Source organism: Protomyctophum parallelum, assembly GCF_964188405.1.
Source record: "Protomyctophum parallelum genome assembly, chromosome: 21".
NCBI classification, from domain to species: domain Eukaryota; kingdom Metazoa; phylum Chordata; class Actinopteri; order Myctophiformes; family Myctophidae; genus Protomyctophum; species Protomyctophum parallelum.
In genome coordinates, this window is record NC_139713.1 from 25,823,159 (window position 1) to 25,842,500 (window position 19,342).

Sequence of the window (19,342 nt, forward strand, 5' to 3'; positions counted from 1 at the left end):
GGTGGGCGCTGTCTCAATAAGTGGGCGAGAATTTGTAGTCCCCGTGTGTCTCTAGAAACTAATGCCTATACCGATGATGTCACTGGTAGGTGGGTTTCTGAACTGAGAGACAGAGTGAGTAGACATAAATAGTACCATATTATAATGAGCATTAGTGAGGACCATTTATATGAAGATAGGTTGAAAATGGGTGAAGTGCTCATTGAAGTGCTTCTTCCCACCAGGGTTCGTACATGTGTGGTGAGTGTAAGGTGGGTCACCATGGGAACCAGAGCATGGGCTGCTCTCTGCGACGCTCCTGTGCAGCGCTGGGGGTCAACCCATGCGACCCCAACGCTCACTGTGACCTGGAACGCACCGGAGAAGTTTCCTGTCGGGTTAGAATCTGTCCGTCTGTCTGTACGTCTGTCTGTCTGTCTGACCTAGAATCTGTCTGTATGTCTTGTCTGTCTGTGTGTCTGTCTGTCAGACCTAGGCTATTTTCAGCATGCAACCAAGTGTAAAATCAGCCATTACGACTCCATCAAGGCCCCCCCCCCCCCATTTATGTTTTAATCGACTAAATCTACAGTTGATTTATTACTACATTCGCATGCTATTTAGTAGACTAAAACTAGACTAACACTAAAACATATCAGACGACTAAAACATTTTATTTAAAAAAAAATGGATCTTAAGATGGATTCTCTTTCATGGGTCAGTGCAACGTGGGATGGGCGGGGAACGGGAACACCTGCGGCCTGGACTCGGACATCGATGGATACCCAGACTCTGCCCTGCCTTGCATAGATAATGACATCCACTGTAGAGCCGTGAGTAAAAAATAAAAATAAAACATGATCATCAGGTATTATGATTATCCTCCTATGATTATGCTTCGATTGTTATTTAATTCACCCAAAACATATACATTTTGTACCCAAGGATCATATCTTTTGAAAAATGAGGCTTGTTTTGAGCCAAAAAGAAGAATCCGAGATATTACGATTCTAAAAACTGCGTCCCCATAGACAGCATAAGTCTTCTTTTTGTGTTACAGTATGTTGTACAGTATTGTTGTACAGTATGTGTTATAGTATGTTATGTTACGTTATGTTATGTTAGTGGTATGTGTACAGAATACATACATAAAATACACTAGGGAAGGCATATTTGACTATTATAACCACACCTGGGGTCTATTAGAGTAATGTTAACTCCATAGACACATATGTACAAAACAGAAAAAGTACAAAACGATTAGTTATACTTGGCTGTGTGCCGTGTCACACACCGAAAATAACCGACCTTACACACTAACTGTGTGTGTGCGTGTGTGTGTGTGTGCAGGATAACTGTGTGAACACTCCTAACTCGGGCCAGGAGGACGCAGATGGGGACGGTGTTGGGGACCAGTGTGATGAGGACGCTGATGGAGATGGCATCAAGAACGTGGAGGTACGTTCATCACTGTTTGTCATGTGTCACATTGTTACAAGCTCTGTAAATCTATTTGTGCTATGGTTGAATTTGAAATCAAATTCCACCGAATAGCAACGATGTGTGATATCTCGCATTTGATTCATCGTATTTTTAGGGTTGTCAAAATCTTCTTCAAAATAATCACTGTTTAGCTGCCCATTTCTAAATATTCCCAAAATAGGCCCATGTTCGCACACACGCGTGCGTGCGCAACTTTGTACAGATGTAGAGTGTGCTGACTTTTTTGGTGAGTGCATGGTTTTCCTCTCTTGAGGGGAAGCTAGTAGGTGACTGATCAACTTATCCAATTATACAACCAAGTTTGTAGGCTAGATTAAAATTAGTTTGGGGAGTCGAGACGTTTAAATGGCATTAGGTAACAGGGCATTACCCATTTTGGTGGCAGACAGTGTAGTAGGATGTATTTTCCCCATTAGGTTTTTGTCAAATTTAGGGGAAACAATGTCAGAGGTGCTCCCTCTAGTGTTGTGCTCATGGGTGTCTCTCACTCATAGCATACCAGCTTGTCTGCAATTTAGTTTTTAGTGACTGTCACAAATAAACTCACCTGCTACAACAACTGCAACTGATTTAAGAAGTTAAGAATTAAAATAGATTAAAAATAATGTGTGCATTCATTTAATAAATTAATTAATTAGCCCAAGATAATACTAGTAGCAGTATAAAGCACATTGTGTAACATTCATAACATTCTACATCTGGCTCCATAACCAGGGGGTTTCTCTTTGTGTCCGGGCAGGACAACTGTCGCCTGGTCCCCAACAGAGACCAACAGAACTCGGATACTGACTCGTACGGTGACGCATGTGACAACTGTCCAAACGTCCCCAACAGCAGCCAGAAAGACACTGATGGAAACGGAGCAGGAGACACCTGTGACAACGACATCGATGGAGATGGTACGACATTACAATATGTATGATTTTTTTTGTTTGGTTTTAAAACTGTACTCATCTCAGAGGAGAGAACTGATTAAACACATGAATTAATAAATAGTAAAAACACACTTGAAATTGGAACACTGATGATCTTTGTGGGGTTCTCTTTCCAATTGGTTTCCTTGTGTTTTTTCTCCACCAAACAATATCGCTTCAATAAAGGTAGAATCTTGAAATAAACAACAAACAAAGCAGGTGGTCTTCAACTTTGTTTGTTTGTTGTTTTAACTTCCCCCATGCAGGCATTCCTAATGTCCTGGACAACTGTCCTCGGTTCTTTGTGTCTGTGTCTTCTTCCTCCAGGCATTCCTAACGTCCTGGACAACTGTCCTCGGGTCCCCAACCCCATGCAGGCATTCCTAACGTCCTGGACATCACTGTGTCTTCTTCCCCCATGCAGCCATTCCTAACGTCCTGGACATCACTGTGTCTTCTTCCCCCATGCAGCCATTCCTAACATCCTGGACAACTGTCCTCGGGTCCCCAAACCCATGCAGCCATTCCTAACATCCTGGACAACTGTCCTCGGGTCCCCAACCCCATGCAGCCATTCCGAACGTCCTGGACATCACTGTGTCTTCTTCCCCCATGCAGCCATTCCGAACGTCCTGGACATCACTGTGTCTTCTTCCCCCATGCAGCCATTCCTAACGTCCTGGTCATCACTGTGTCTTCTTCCCCCATGCAGCCATTCCTAACGTCCTGGACAACTGTCCTCGGGTCCCCAACCCCATGCAGACGGACCGGGACGGGGACGGAGTCGGGGACGCGTGTGACAGCTGCCCTGATGTCAACGACCCCATGCAGGTCAGAACCAGTGGAGGGGGAAAATACTAAACTTATTTACTTAAGCAAGAGTATCAATACTGCAATGTACTGTAGAAATACTCAGTTACAAGTCAATGGCCGGAATTCAAAATGTACTCGAGTAAAACTACATACGTTTTGGCATCAAAATGTACTTAAAGTACAACAAGTAAAAGTACTAATTGTGCAGAATGTCCCATTTCAAGTTTTCAAATGTATAATAATCTTTTGTAAATAGCAGATCTACAAGCTCACAAAGCGTAGCATTGCGATGCATTGTGAGCTTGCAGATCTGCCATTTTTTTATGGGTTAAAATACCAAATATATCCCATCCTTTTTCTTCATGGCTGGTATGGTGGACTTTAATGGCTAAGCTGCAATAAGTGATTCTGTTTTGTTAACATAAGTTTTACATAGCTCTATAGTCTGATAATTGAACTTTTGTTCATTGGGTCTCCCCTGCTCTCCGGCTCAGGAGAGATAACTTATACAGGATAAAAGACAAACAAGTGAAATTGGAAGTGATGACACAAAGAAATGCGCAGGCAAAACTGGAACACCTGCAATTTTTGCAATACGATGTGGATGGTCTCAACGGGTGTTTATTTAAAACTTCTCGACATAGATGAAGCTCCATTAGAACACTGTGAAAACTATAGGAATCAAATAAATATGACAATTAGAATAAATAGGCCTAAAAAAAAAAGGTCCCATAATTTAACAAACAATAAAATGATTCAACACTTCATTCAATAAAATCAGTGCATTCCAATCAATGACCTTTCAATAATTAAATAATAATTCAATTATAATGCAGTGATTTCACGCGACTTCCACGCGCTACGTCCAACCAGGGAAACTCCCCCCTGTCAGGTGTAAAGGAGCAACTTGGACACTCAAGCATGAAGGAAGCATGAGTTAAGTCCGTTGCTCTCCCCAGGTTGGCGGAGGGTGTGTAGAGCCCAGGATCACATTAGATGATTGACACAGGGGTGAAAAATGGGTTACAAAATCGTGGGATAAAAAATAATAATGCAGTGATTTCATAACTCTATACCTTAGATTCAATTCAACTTATTCAATTCAACAATACAATTCCATTGTGTTTTCAATAAGCCATTTCATTTACATAACAAACAAATACCAAACAAAGAAAACAACAAAGCAGAATAAACCATAACCCAAAATGAGGTACCAAACAATTAACTCTAAAGTAGATCAAACTAAACCAAAAACAAACAAACAATCCTGTACCTCACTCCGCTAACCAGGGGCGCTAGGTTGGTGCAGAAAGCTACTGGAACTCTGGGGTTCAAACATGCACAGCAAGCAACAGGCAGGCACTGTGGACAAATGAACCATTTTAAAGCTGCATGAACATTTTAAGCTGCTTCCGTATTACTTCAACTAGAGTGTGAGTTGTTGCATACAAATGAACACAGACGTTTCATACCTTGCCACAGTTGCCTTCACGGCTTCACCCATGCAGTGCTTCCACCTGTCTCACTCTCTTGGTCTGCTCATGTGTTTGTGACTGAGTGAAGCTAACAGGCTTCAGCTATGTGCACTCTAAACAGGAAGTTGTAAATCAGGTGACAGGAACTATCAAAAGAAACAAGTAGTAACAAAATAAGACAAACAATAAATAAAGAATATAACAAACTTCAAACGAAAGAAATTAGTGCAGAACCAAGGGTCCCCGGCAGTTACAGTTACTTTGTAGATTTTGATTACTATTACAACTATTACAACTACTATGTGTGTGTGTGTGTGTGTGTGTGTGTGTGTGTGTGTGTGTGTGTGTGTGTGTGTGTGTGCGCGCGTGCGTGCGTGGGTGCGTGCAAAGTCTGATCTAGACAACGATCTGGTGGGTGACGTGTGTGACACCAACCAGGATATGTGAGTAATAGTTTATTTTAATATTGCACAATAAGAATCATATTTAAGTAGGGCATTCATTTACAATGATCAATTAAGGAGATACGAGGAGATTTCTGCCTGACAGCATCATCACCACCATCATTTCAGGGATGGAGACGGACATCAGGACACGAGGGACAACTGTCCCCACGTCCCCAACAGCTCCCAGCTGGACTCGGACAACGACGGGCTGGGAGACGAGTGTGATGACGATGACGACAACGATGGCGTCCCTGACGCCACGCCCCCCGGACCCGACAACTGCCGCCTGGTGGCCAACCCCAGCCAGACAGACAACGACGGTGCAGTACACACAACCCCAGCCAGACAGACAACGACGGTGCAGTACACACAACCCCAGACAGACAGACAACGACGGTGCAGTACACACAACCCCAGACAGACAGACAACGACGGTGCAGTACACACAACCCCAGACAGACAGACAGACAACAACGGTGCAGTACAAACAACCCCAGACAGACAGACAACGACGGTGCAGTACACACAACCCCAGACAGACAGACAACGACGGTGCAGTACACAACCCCAGACAGACAGACAGACAACGACGGTGCAGTACAAACAACCCCAGACAGACAGACAACGGCGGTGCAGTACACACAACCCCAGACAGACAGACAACGACGGTGCAGTACACACAACCCCAGACAGACAGACAACGACGGTGCAGTACACACAACCTCAGACAGACAGACAGACAACGACGGTGCAGTACAAACAACCCCAGACAGACAGACAACGACGGTGCAGTACACACAACCCCAGACAGACAGACAACGACGGTGCAGTACACACAACCTCAGACAGACAGACAGACAACGACGGTGCAGTACAAACAACCCCAGACAGACAGACAACGACGGTGCAGTACACACAGCCCCAGACAGACAGACAACGACGGTGCAGTACACACAACCCCAGACAGACAGACAGACAGACAACGACGGTGCAGTACAAACAACCCCAGACAGACAGACAACGACGGTGCAGTACACACAACCCCAGACAGACAGACAACGACGGTGCAGTACACACAGCCCCAGACAGACAGACAGACAACGACGGTGCAGTACACACAGCCCCAGACAGACAGACACCGACCTTACAAAGCACACACTTACTTTACTTCTTTAAAGGTATATTCAGTGATTTCACTTAATTCAAATATCACTTATTTTTTTATTTTGTTGTGATAATCCTCCCTACTATAGAGTGTGCTGGCCATATAAGGAGTTCCTCCCTGTCCCCAGTTAACCCCTGGGGGTCAAAAAACCTTAGGTTTCGTTTTTGACTCTATCCTGATTGGACGAAAGGCTGGGTCCCACAGCCAAAAACGAAACCTAAGGTTTTTTGAGTGAAATCACTGAATATACCTTTAAGTAAAACATTTGAGTAACATTTTCCACCACTGTATCCATGTCCCCTCAGGGAATGGCGTAGGGGACATGTGTGAGACAGATTTTGACAATGACTCAGTGGAGGACAGGATGGACGCGTGTCCGGAGAGCGCAGAGGTGACCATGACAGACTTCAGAGCCTTCCAGACGGTCATCCTGGACCCCGAGGGCGACGCCCAGATAGACCCCGACTGGGTGGTCCTCAATAAGGTTATTACCTTATTAACCTATACTAGGCTACACAAATAAACAACATGTTCACATAAGAAACTAAACACAAGAATCCGTTCGCAATGCATCGCATTCTGACAGACGCACACACACACACACACACACACACACACACACACACACACACACACACACAACACACACACACACACACACACACACACACACACACACACACACACACACACACACACAAATCAGCCCTAACTCCATTGTTTTCATGGTTCCAGACTAACTTTGTTCTTATGGTTTCAGGGGATGGAGATAGTTCAGACCATGAACAGTGATCCAGGATTAGCTATAGGTGAGTTGTGCCACAGTCCCATTTCCTCATTTATAATAGCCCCAGTCAGATATCCCCAGTTCTGTTCTTATAAAACTGTAAATCTAAGTGTTGAAAAGCTGCATTTGTGTGGACACACCCAACAGACTTTCTGTTACCACCGCTATAGGTAGCAATAGAGTCTGTCATTGAGGCCTCTGGTGCAATATAAGAAAACATTATTGACTTTTATTTCTGAGTGTGACACTCCACGCCCAACAGCTCATTAAAATACTTTGTCTTTGACATTGCCCCTCCCTCTGATGGTCTCACCTGTCAACATGTCTGTGTTCTTTTCCAAATAGGCATAAATAGTGATCTTTTTAAACACTCACAATAACAAGGCCAGTGTAACTACTGTAAGGTAGTACCTGCAAAACACATGTAGCCTATAGATTATCTAAACCTAGCTCCCACATTCTCTTGGCCACCGGTTCTTAAACATTTTCACCTCTAAAATAATATCAATTTGGCTACGGATTATGTGCGACAGACCCACAGAAGAGAAGATCTGTCACTTTTTTTTTAAAGATCTACAAGCTCACAATGTGTTGCATCATGCATGTGTGCTGCTATTTTTCAATTGCTGAACTAAAACATTTCAAATGACTAAAATTAAATGGAATATTATTCAAAAGGCTATGACTAACTCAAACCAAATAAAAATTAAAAGTCAAAATGAACACTGATCTAATCTTATCTCATCTCATGTCCAGGCTACACTGCATTCAACGGTGTTGACTTTGAGGGTACGTTCCACGTCAACACGGCTACAGATGACGACTACGTAGGCTTTATCTTTGGCTACCAGGACTCTGGCAGCTTCTATGTGGTCATGTGGAAGCAGACCGAGCAGACGTATTGGCAGTCTCTGCCTTTCAGAGCCATGGCCCAACCCGGCCTGCAGTTAAAGGTAAGACCCATGGCTCTGGTCCATAGCACTAGGAGGTCTCCTGAATCCAAAACAACAGGTTGTAGCTGGGGTGGTGGAGGGTGTGCAGCAGTGTTTGAGCAAGACAGCAGTGGTGAGTGCAGCAGCATGACAGCAGCAAAGAAAGCAGGAATGAGCAGTGCAAAGTTCCAGATTAAATAGAGCGGTCTGAGAATTAAATAAGTGGATGTGGACGTGGAGTTTCCTGACGCAACGCAACGCTCATTCTCTTTAAAATATACTGGGATTTGCTTCTGTTTTTTCCTCCAAAACTAGCATTTCTACAACCATAGATCTGCTAGTTTTGAATAATATAATAATAATAATAATAATAATAGTTCACTTTACATTAATAAAAATCTCAAAGTGCTACAATAAGCAAATGCATAAAATAAAAGAAGAATCATAACATCACGGCACAGTACCGTTTCAGTTGGATTTTTAAGTTTTTCATTTTATTTCAGCTAACTAAATTGTGTTTTTCTAGTTTGGCTTATTTCCTTTGTTTAACTTACTACAATGACGCTGGTCCACAGGCGGTGAAGTCGCGTACAGGTCCCGGGGAGTTCTTGCGGAACGCCCTCTGGCACACGGGTGACACCCCAGGCGAGGTCACCCTGCTGTGGAAGGACCCTCGCAATGTGGGCTGGAGGGACAAGACCTCCTACCGCTGGAACCTCATCCACCGCCCACAGGTGGGATACATCAGGTGAGGCTCCATCCCACTCATGCTCAAACAGGGGTGACCAGATATCCCCCTTTGCGTGGGACAAAGTCCCTCATTTCCAAGACTTTTCAGGCGTCCCACAAATCGAGACCCTGTCCCAGATTGTGACTGGCAGGCATCAGTGCTTTGTGTTGTCATGGTAACAGTGATGCTGTGTGTTGTCATGGTGACAGGGTGAGGCTGTATGAAGGGATGAACCTGGTAGCAGACTCGGGGGTGGTCATCGACACGTCCATGAGGGGAGGCAGACTAGGCGTCTTCTGTTTCTCCCAAGAACAAATCATCTGGTCCAACTTGGGATACCGCTGCAATGGTAACACACACACACACACACACACACACACACACACACACACACACACACACACACACCGCAGCCGGTATAGTGCTGTGCCTCACAGGTAGAACTTCCCAGGCTCACGCTGGGGGCGTGTTCTCTTCTCTGCGTCATCAGCGCCCATAGCCTGGGTGGGCTTGACGAAAGGGCCTTTCTGTGTGGAGTTTGCATGTTCTCCCAGTGTCCCCTAGGGTAGGTACCCTCACAGAAAAAACATGCAGTAATCCTGGTCTCTATACTCCCTGATGGAGGGGAAAGGTACTGGTTGGAATAACGTGTTCCTTCCATGCACTACGTCCTACCAGGGAAACTCCCCCGTCAGGTGATAAGAAGCAGCCTGCTCACTCCTCATGCATTGTAGGAAGCATGAGCACAGTTCGGGGCTCTCCTCAGGTTGGCTGAGGGAGAGTAGCTCCCAGGATTACAGTTTAGGCAATTGGCACCGGGTAAAAAAATTGTGACAAAAATCGTGGGATAAAAATAACATTCTTCCCTCTGCTCTGCTCTGACATCACGCACTCCACCTCTGCGTTTTCAACCCAGCTTCTGCAGTTTCTGTTTACGCTCTGCAGTTTACGTTTCTGGGCGCGGCTGCTTCCATTTGTGACATGTACTTCTCTTCAGAAGCGTTAATATTGCAACCTCGACACAGCATAACAAACAGCAATGATCCCAGAATGTCCGTGTTGTGTTCAATCACCGCGCATGGCACCTTCATTCTGTCAAAACAGTCTTTTATCACGGCCCAGAAACAGGAACACAACAGGAACTCTACTGCTACGGCCAATCATAACAAAGCTGTGTAATAAAGTTTTATAATGTGTTTTGTATTTTCCTGCAGACACTGTTCCAGAGGATTACGAGGTGTACCGTAAATTCATCCACATCCAGGTGTGAGCTATGGTGCAGTGCTGCATCCTGCCACTAGAGAGGGTGTTTCCTTGGTGACGGACTGGGCTCTTATTCCATTTCACTTGTCATGATGACCCAAGACCTGAACTATACACATCACTTTGTGCCTTTGCTTCATTGAGTGTGTGTGTGTGTGTGTGTGTGTGTGTGTGTGTGTGTGTGTGTGTGTGTGTGTGTGTGTGTGTGTGTGTGTCCACACATATATAGTAGAATTTGATAAACAGAGATAATGAGCACCATTTTCCTGGTCCTCACAAGAGAAATGGTTGTTTTATGGTTAAACAATAAGGAACATATTAAGGATTAGACATTTAGATGTTAGGTTTAGCTGGGGTTTGGAATATTCATTTAGAGGTTATAATTATTGTTAGGATTATACATTTGTAGCTCTATTTTTGTCCATTCTAAACCCCTGATCCCTAAACTTATTTGTTCTTCTTTGAAGTTTAGGGATAAGGGGTTTAGCATGGACAGAAATTGGTGCTCTATTTGTCAGTGCCTTACCACTAAGCTTCTTTTTTCTTTTTACCATTTTGAAAAACATTTAGATACATATACTAGCCACGTACACGTTGTGAACTTGTAGATCAGCTATTTGAACTATTCAAAAATGTTTTTCAAAATAGTAAAAGAAAATCACTGAACTGAGTAGTGCAACTCCGTATGGGGGTCCCAGAGGGTCCTCGGAACTTCCAGACCCACAGGAACGAGCCCAGGGTGCGAGCCGCCCCGCGTCGGAAACGGAGTTACCGTGTGGGGGTCCCTCTACTGTACTGTACTGTCACACCCGAAATCATCATAATACAGTTAATGTGTGTGTTAGACTGCACAACAGTGACACTTGGTGGTGAAAACCAACCAAACGCTATTTGCAGGCTCGGGCGGACCCAGGCAGGGACCCAGAGACACAGAAAGCTCTGTATAGGAGTGGTTGCACCACTCAAAAAGTCAAAGAAGTTTGGGGTAATGCACTGGCGAAAATAGGGCCCTCAGAGTTTTGGCTTTAGGAGCTAGGATGAGACATTCAGTGGTTTGGTTTAGGGCAGCGTACTCAAACGTTTTTGGCCGTGCACCCGTTACCTCCTGAGTCCTGACCTAGCTGACGCACCCTCCCCCAACGCTCAGTCTTGTTGTATTTGACCGAAAATTATACCTGTTTTTAATATGTTTATGGCAAATATTCACAGAATGTCACTGCACTGATAAGACACACAGCTGCTCTATACATCTCCTTACAATTTTGTTTACCAGATTTTGCCGTTTGTTAAATAACACCGTAAAACCAACATTAACCTTTTCATGTCACGCACCGCCTAGAGGGCGTTTGCGCACCGCAAGGGGTGCATGCTGTTTAGGGGATGTGGTTGAAGTTATGCTGGTGGCACACACCGAAATTAGCAGATCTATGAGCTTAAATACAAATTTCGGTATTAGTTAATTAGAAATGGCTTTTTTATAGCATTTATAAAACCACTGTCTTAGTGTGTGTGTGTCTGTCCGTGCGTATGTGCGTGTGAGCGAGCATATAGTTAGTCAATTTTCACTTTAATAAACTAAATTCTTTTCTGTTGTACTTTTTTTTCTCCAAATAATTTGTGTATTTGTCAACAAACAACAAATCTAAACTTTTTTATGTTTTAAACGGTGACACATTTCCTCATCTTCCCTGTTAGATTCTGTCCTCCACCAGATTGCAGCAGTATTGAGTTCCTCCTGCCTGCATCTGGTCTCTCTCAAGCCGAAACGATGAACCGGAAGCAGCGCGACAAAAGTCTGATATCTCCATAATAATTTCGAGTTGTAGTCTTGTAAATTAGGCTTGTTTACATTTGCGCTGTGGCAGCGCAAATTTTTACCTGTACAAAAGTACAGGTAAAAATCTTGCCTGCATTATAAAAAAATTGAATTACAGATTAAACAAGTGGTATTGTAAGTGATGGCACAAAGAAAGGAGCAGACAAAATTGGAACTTGAACACTGTAAAAATAAGCTGACAAATGGCTACTTTTTCCTGATTGACTGAAATGTTGTCACCTGTATACATTTTGACACGTTTTGTTTTTACCAAAATATATAGTGTTACTATAGTGTTACCCTACGCAGTTTGTTCCGAACAAATGCAGAAAGGTGCACATAGTTTCCATATCCGCTCTAGTCTACTCTAGATCTAACCCGGATCAGTAGCCTGCAAAGCAACTCGATCTCAACCCCGTCTGCCATTATTTTTACAATTCTTTTTTTGTGAAAGTATAATTAGTAAAAAAAAAAAAAGTAGAAAAAGGGAATATTACTATAAGTAATAAGTTACTTTAGTGACTTTCCAACACTTTTATTTTAACTTCATAAAACCAAACTTGAATGAGGGTGAACCAAATAAAATATAAAATATTTACAGAACGCAATAAAAACCACCATTTTACTTGCTGTTAAAACAAAACAAGAGATAGAAAATAAATCACACTCATGTGAAGTGAGTGGCGTTCTTATCATCATACATCACATTCCGTGCTCAGCCAAAAGCTCTGCATAGGCCGCTCAAAAAAGGAAAAAAACATCTGTCCAGTGGAAATCTCTTCTGTCCAGTAGAATCATCCTTAATTCTACATTTTTGTTTGTTATTTTTACTATATTGGGAAAGTTTGTGTGTGTGTGTGGGGGGGGAGCTGTTATATAATGTATATTAATATTGAACCAATGAAAACTAGCAAAGGTTGTTCGGCCAAAAAAAGAATACTTATTTTCAACAAAAACAAAACACCCCATGAAGCCTTGAATTGTGGCCTTTTTTGGTCACATTCCTAAGCCAATCAAATTATTGGCTCAGGAAAGTGACAAAAACAAAAACAAAATCCATGAATTCAAAGCTTCATTGTGAGAGTTTGTGACTAAAGTATAACTACATTTGGGTCCATTGGAACACAAGTTCATTTTTTCTTACGGTAACTGAAAAGGAAGGCTTTTGGACATACAAGGTTATCAGCCGAGAGTTTCCCTGCAATCCAGCGTCTTCTTCCGATGTTCCAAGTTTAACCATTTAAACTCCATACAGTGCCTCAGGGCTCTATAATAGCCTTTTCTAATTTCGTTTAACAATAAATATTCACTGAAAATGGCTGTTCGCTGTAGATCGGCTATTCACAGGCAACGTGTTCCACAGAATGCCGGGGTTCGAGTGGTTAAAGGTCCCTTAGACACTGTGACGAATAATAAATGTGGAAATGCTTCACAAATAGTTTACATCAAACTATTCATTCGGTCTCTCGCGGCGAAATCTCAACTAAACAAAACATTGACGTCATTGAGTCATTTTATCGTCTACTCAGGCTTTTGTGAACACCCCAGATGATATTCATTTATCAGGCACGCCCCCTATCTATACAAACCCATTGCAACTTCAAACTCCATTTTAACCATGATACTGTAGATTAATCAAAAACACCAGTCCTTGGTTCTGGTGACGCATACTGCCCTCTACTACTACTCCTAATATGTGAGGGGGCGTTTGTATTGTACTTCATTTTCCCAAAAGATTAAAAATAAAGGTTATTGAAAATAACACGTATTAGGAGGCCGGTATGAGTCACCAGAACCAAGGACAGATGTTTCCGATGAATCTATCATGGTTAAAATTGAGGTTGAAGTTACAATGGGTTTGTATAGGAAGGGAGCGTGTCTGATACAAGTAATATCAAATATCTAAATACTGAATCAAGCAACTTAAAAACTATCCAAGGTGCTCCACAAAGCCTGAACAGATGATAAAATGACCAAATTTCTTTGTTTCCCCTTTTTTTTTTTTTTTTTTTAATATACCTTTAACATCACCCACTTTCAGCCGAGTCTTCATATAACTGGTCCTCACTAATGCTCAATAAGAGCCACTATTTCGGTCTCTCATTGGTGGGCTATGGACAGCTCAGAAACTTGCCTACCAGTGACATCACCGTTGGGCTAACAGAAACTACAGCCTTTCTCTTCCTCATAAGTTAACGTCCTGAAATAGAAGTCATAGCTCTTTCATTAATAAAAACAATATATGTATATATATATCATTAAATTGCCAATCCTGTCTACTGATAATCTCACTAGTAGGCAGGTTTCTTTTGTTTATGGCTACAGGTTTACGGTTTCCCTCGCTTCATCGTATGACCATAGATAGGGCTATTTTCGTCGGTCCCACCATGAGGGCTAATAAAGCCTCTGTTGCAGTCATCTGGGACAAACGTTTTCCGTCACCAGTTTCTCCATCCTCTTGATCTTGCGTTTGTTTTTGGGCATGGGCTTGTCGTAGAGGCCGTTCCTCAGCAGATGCTCCTTGCTGTGATGAACCTGAGCTCCGTGCTGCAGCTGGAAGGAGCACAGCGCTCGCAACGGCTTCAATAGAACCTGAGGGATAAAATATATTAAAATAATCTAATCTATTAAAGAAAAAATAATATATACACACAAATGTAGAAAGCAGTCACCGTCCTAAAGTCGGCGCTTCAGCGCCAGCTTCATTCAGCCCAGCTTTGTTTTCAATTTGTTGGTCGTGAAGCCAAGGAAACACCGTTAGAGGCACAAGCCAACTTCCAAATGCTTGTGGCCGGGAAGTGAGCAGTTCGCTGGCCATGTGGACTGGCTGCAGTGTTGTTGTCAGACCTGCTGCTCTCCTCTTCTCTCACACTCGTTCTCAACTTCTCAGCATTAAAACAAATACTGTCTAAAATAATTACAAACCTATACTAGACTACACAAATAAGCAACATGTTCACATAAACTAAACACAAGATACTAGGGGTGCTCCGATCACGTTGTTTGGGGCCGATCTCGATCACCGACTTTTTTTGTCGGCTAAAATGGGGGGGAACATTTTCGATGATGTCCCACCGGAAAATAACATTGAATGTTGCGCAACAGACGCTCCCAGCCTGCAGCGATGCGATCGGTTTTGAAATCAATAATCTCCGTCCTTTTTATCAATCTCCGTCCTAATTGATTGAACGGAGAACTCCGTCCTTGCTGCTCAGGGTGTTAACAAGTGTTCACAAACCTTGTGAAAGGGTGTTTCACAAAACAGACTATGTGAAACAACATAACACCCAGCTGGCTGGAGGACGCACCACCCAGCGAGGGTCAGTAAGATATGCATCTGCAGTGCGAAGCTCATTTTCCGGCCAAAAAACATATTCATGTCAAGGACCTCCAATATTTACAAGCGACGTGAGGGATTATGAATTTACTTTTATAGAGCCTAACTAATGTCGGCCCTAAGACCTTTACAAAACGGCAATAAATAGGAGTATGATTCGGCCCTAGGGGTCCCAGACCACCTGTTGAAAACCCCTGCTCTAGGCAATTTAATGTAGGATTAATATGTCAATGTACCTCTTGGATGTGTTGATTGTGTTCTAAGATGGACAGACAGGCGGCAGCACACTCCAGTGTGGACAGACACATGTTGGTGGGTTGAGTTCTGATCACATACTGACTGCACACCGCCTTACTGAGCTGAACCTGAAACACAAACATACTGTATTAGCATTTCATTACATTATTATTACACTTGCAAAATATGGCAACATTGTTTTTGGGGCGGTGCCTAACTGCTCCAATGAACAGCTGTGTGTCTGTCCCTGTAAGATACTTATATAGTATGTGTAATCACAGAGATCAACGAGCTATGAGACTTGAGTTGTTTATTATTCAGCGCGGGCAACGGAACTGAACACTGACAGGTACGGTGACACATGAGGGACAAAACTAGACAGTGCCTACGGAAGCCTGAAAGGCACAATACATTACAGTCCCTATGTATGTATGTATGTCCAATTGTCCATATGTCTACTTGAGTACGGACAGCCATACCTTCAATGGAGCTGTTGAGCTTTACACTGTGCACTTCAACTATTACAATACTACAGTGTAGTACTGTTGAGCTTCACAGAGTAGTACAGTACAGAGTACACTGCAGCAGTCCCCAACCTTTTTTGGCCGTGCACCCCCTGTTACCTCCTGACCTAGCTGAGGCACCCCCCAACGCTCAGTCTCGTATTTGGCCGAAAATGATAATTTTAATTTGATTATGTCACTGCACTGAGAGACATGCAGCTGCTGTATACTTCCGTATCTGCTCTATACATCTCCTTACAACAGTGTTTTACCAGATTTGCTATTTGTGCTAAATAACACCACAAAGCCGCAATTACCCTTTTCATGTCACGCACCCCCTAGAGGGCATTTGTGCACCACAATGGATGCACGCACCACAAGAGGTGCACACACCTGTTTAGGTAGGTGTAGGAGGGTGTTTCTCAGGAACATGTCTTTAGCCTGGCTCCAGGTGCCGTCTATGATGATGACGTTGTAATATGTCCCGCTGGGTTCTGGCTCTTGTGGACCTCTGTGGTTGTGGAGCAGCTCCTCCAGGTTCTGGGCGCCGGGGCCTGGGTACAGGATCAACGTTCTGCTGTCCTGACAGACTGCAGCCAGATCTGGATGTCTGAGAGGCACAGAGCAAAACAGCCACACTCAGAAAAAAGCTAACTTGGGTACCGTAGAAAATAATCGGGTCCAACATTCAGGAACTGGAACAGTTTTGAGAGTGTACAAAGGGAACCATTTGAGATTATTAGTATTACCCTTTGCGGAACATCGTATCCAAAAAGTAAATGTAGTCCAGGACACAGATGTTTGCAAAATAGATGGAAAGTAAAATTTAAATGACACGTTTAAAGACATTGCTTATTTAATCAGCCTGCACCACATTTTTCCCATTGCAGCTGAATCGGAGACACTGGCGGTCGGTCGGTTCCCCCGAGTTGAAATTTTATTTTGCAATCATCTGTAGGCGTCCCAGAGACCAAAATAAAGTTTCATCAATCTATTCAACAGATTTTTGAGTACAGGCGCTTGTGCGTGTGTGTGTGTGTGTGTGTGTGTGTGTGTGTGTGTGTGTGTGTGTGTGATGTGTGTGGATTGTTTTTGTAGACCTAAAAACTAAAAGGATCAAATGAACATTGAGTTTCCCAGACTTGTCAGGTGCCCACTCTTCTGATATCTACAGCTCTAACATCTAACCTCCAGCTCACCTTTCTTCACTGAATCTTCTTCCCACCACGACGTTGCATTTTCCTGGAGGCAGACAGGCAGCGAGCAGAGGAACCGTGCGAAGAACTCTGCTCTCCTGAAAATGCCAGAATAATGAAATGTGCAGCTTTAAATGAATACATTAATTAATACGAGGCAGTCAATGTGTTAAGTGGTCAGATGGGTGGGCCGGAAACTTTTCAAGTGGGCCCTCGTCCTGAAAAGATTGAGATCCACATTTAACATGCATCCTCACCTCTGCTGGATGCTGCACTATGTACAGACATGTGGAAACCTCCAACGGATGCACAGGCAGGAAGGGACACAGACACACCTTCTGAGGACGTCTACAGAGAAGGAGACATAAAAACCTCAGTTAATATACACATTATATGTATTCATTAATTAATACAACTAATGATTATTTCATTTATTTGGATGTTTACCTTTACAGGTAGCATTTTTATAAGGTGTAGTAAAGGCATTGTTTTCTTTTAAAAAAACAAATCACACCCATGTGAACTGAAGTGAGGGGCGCTCTCAACATCATGCATCATCTCTTTCCGGCCAATCACAATTTGCGTCCTCACTTTCGTCTTCAATGTTTGTGATTACAGTACACAATGTTTGTGTTTACACAAAGACTCAAAAAAGGGCTACATTTTTCTATAGCATCATTGCTGTAGTGTTTGTTCAGCAACAGGGGTCTCCCCATCTCTCTAACTCTTTAGTAAGGATTCAACAGAAAATAAATGTTCTGTTTACTAAGGTCGTATAGGGAGAGATAAGTCATACAGGATACAGGATGGATAAACAGTAGGTCGCTCCACACCAGACTTGTTCAGATTACTTCCTGCTACTTCCAACTAGTCAGGGGATACAGTATTAATAATACAATCTAGGAATACAATTCTTACCAATACATTTCTTCAACAATGTGTTTGTAAGGGTCTCTAGTAAGACAACTGCGGAAAACTGGGGTACCATTAACAACCTGGCCTTCATGATTCTGAATCTATTAAGCATTTGTTTTGCGAAAACGGCCATAGCCACTCAACTCACTCACGATATTTGTTCACTATACGATATTGTCACTATTTTTTTCTATAGTAGGCCTACAAAAATCTGTTCTATGTATCAACGGATCTACTATTCATAACGCGTCGCGGATGATCTGATATTTTATTCTCAACTCACCGGCATCGTAAACAGGTCGGCCGTCTCTCACAAACTTCCACAGGCAGCGCGGCCAGATCTCCAAACGCGTCTGTTTCCGTTTCTTCTTCTTCACAGGACGAATGTCCACCAGTTAGATCTTCACGTTGATCCAGAGAAACCAACAAAGTCGTATTAATATCGCCATTCAAGTCAGAAGGCTCCTTTTCCATCATAAAATACCGTCCACGGGTCGTGTTGACAAACGACGGGCAACCATTAACAGCAGTCCCCCCCCCCCCAAAAAAAGCGGAGAAGAAGACCGTACTGGATACGGAAACGGTTTTTGTACAGTATAGTGCTTAGAGTATATGTAGCGGATACTGTAGGCGGGCTGTAGACGGGAGATGAGCACTGAGTTGCAAATAGAAACCAGGCAATTCCCACAGTAAAGCCCGGTATCGCGAGCACACAGAGAGCTAGAGTGATTGATTAGAATTTAGACTGTAATGAAGTGCTATAGATTTATTCGTTTATATGTAGGCCTAGCTTTCCCTCCGCGGAGGAAAGTCTTGTAATGTATTGTATGGTCATAGATAGAGCTATTCTATTTATATGTGTCTCTTGTTTGGCTTGTACGGCTAAGTTAAATGTACACAATCAGCTCTCTGCTGCCCTCTTTTGTTGTGTAGAAAGAGGTCAAGTGATTGTTTTCATAGAAAGGTCAACAAATGTACAGTGTATAGTAGCTTAACGTCTTATTGTAGTCATAATCATCCTACCTATTTTTATTTTTACCACTTTTTTTTATAACTATAAGCTCACAGGCGTTGCAGTGCCACGTGTTGTGAACTTGTAAAATCCTCTTTGTTCCTGCTCAGCAGAAAATAACTGCTATTTTCTGCTAAAGCTTGCCCTTTTCCACAATATGGATGCTAATATTGGCGTGAGAAGGCGAGGGGGCCTTCATCCTCTCTGTCTAGATATACAGAATATTTGTGGTTAAATGAATAGTTCAGCCCCAAAATAACTCCACCCCCCCCCCCCCCCCCACCCCCCCCCAACGATTACACTAATTAAGGAGACTAAT

At 43.1% G+C, this 19,342-nt stretch overlaps 2 protein-coding genes across 2 annotated transcripts in view; one reads left to right on the forward strand and one right to left on the reverse strand.

The window, feature by feature from the left end:
* Positions 1-10,292, forward strand: part of LOC310879233 (thrombospondin-3a-like) — a 14,311-nt gene extending 4,019 nt beyond the window's left edge. Inside the window, exons 7-19 of the mRNA XM_083793754.1 lie at positions 225-377; positions 702-812; positions 1,330-1,437; positions 2,222-2,381; positions 3,109-3,227; positions 5,075-5,127; positions 5,257-5,450; positions 6,601-6,779; positions 7,056-7,104; positions 7,839-8,035; positions 8,590-8,762; positions 8,954-9,093; positions 9,959-10,292. Of these exons, the coding sequence (XP_083649880.1) occupies positions 225-377; positions 702-812; positions 1,330-1,437; positions 2,222-2,381; positions 3,109-3,227; positions 5,075-5,127; positions 5,257-5,450; positions 6,601-6,779; positions 7,056-7,104; positions 7,839-8,035; positions 8,590-8,762; positions 8,954-9,093; positions 9,959-10,014 (1,692 nt within the window). The 3' untranslated portion in view covers positions 10,015-10,292. The remainder of the gene's footprint in view (positions 1-224; positions 378-701; positions 813-1,329; positions 1,438-2,221; positions 2,382-3,108; positions 3,228-5,074; positions 5,128-5,256; positions 5,451-6,600; positions 6,780-7,055; positions 7,105-7,838; positions 8,036-8,589; positions 8,763-8,953; positions 9,094-9,958) is intronic.
* A 2,056-nt stretch (positions 10,293-12,348) lies between these two features.
* On the reverse strand, positions 12,349-18,535 carry dtwd2 (DTW domain containing 2). Its single transcript, XM_083793579.1, has 6 exons — positions 18,295-18,535; positions 17,354-17,444; positions 17,100-17,194; positions 16,294-16,510; positions 15,397-15,525; positions 12,349-14,415 (listed from the first exon to the last, which is right to left on the reverse strand). Exons 1-6 carry the CDS (start codon positions 18,486-18,488, stop codon positions 14,239-14,241), a joined length of 903 nt encoding a protein of 300 aa, XP_083649705.1. The 5' UTR covers positions 18,489-18,535; the 3' UTR covers positions 12,349-14,238.
* Between the last annotated feature and the right edge of the window lie 807 nt (positions 18,536-19,342).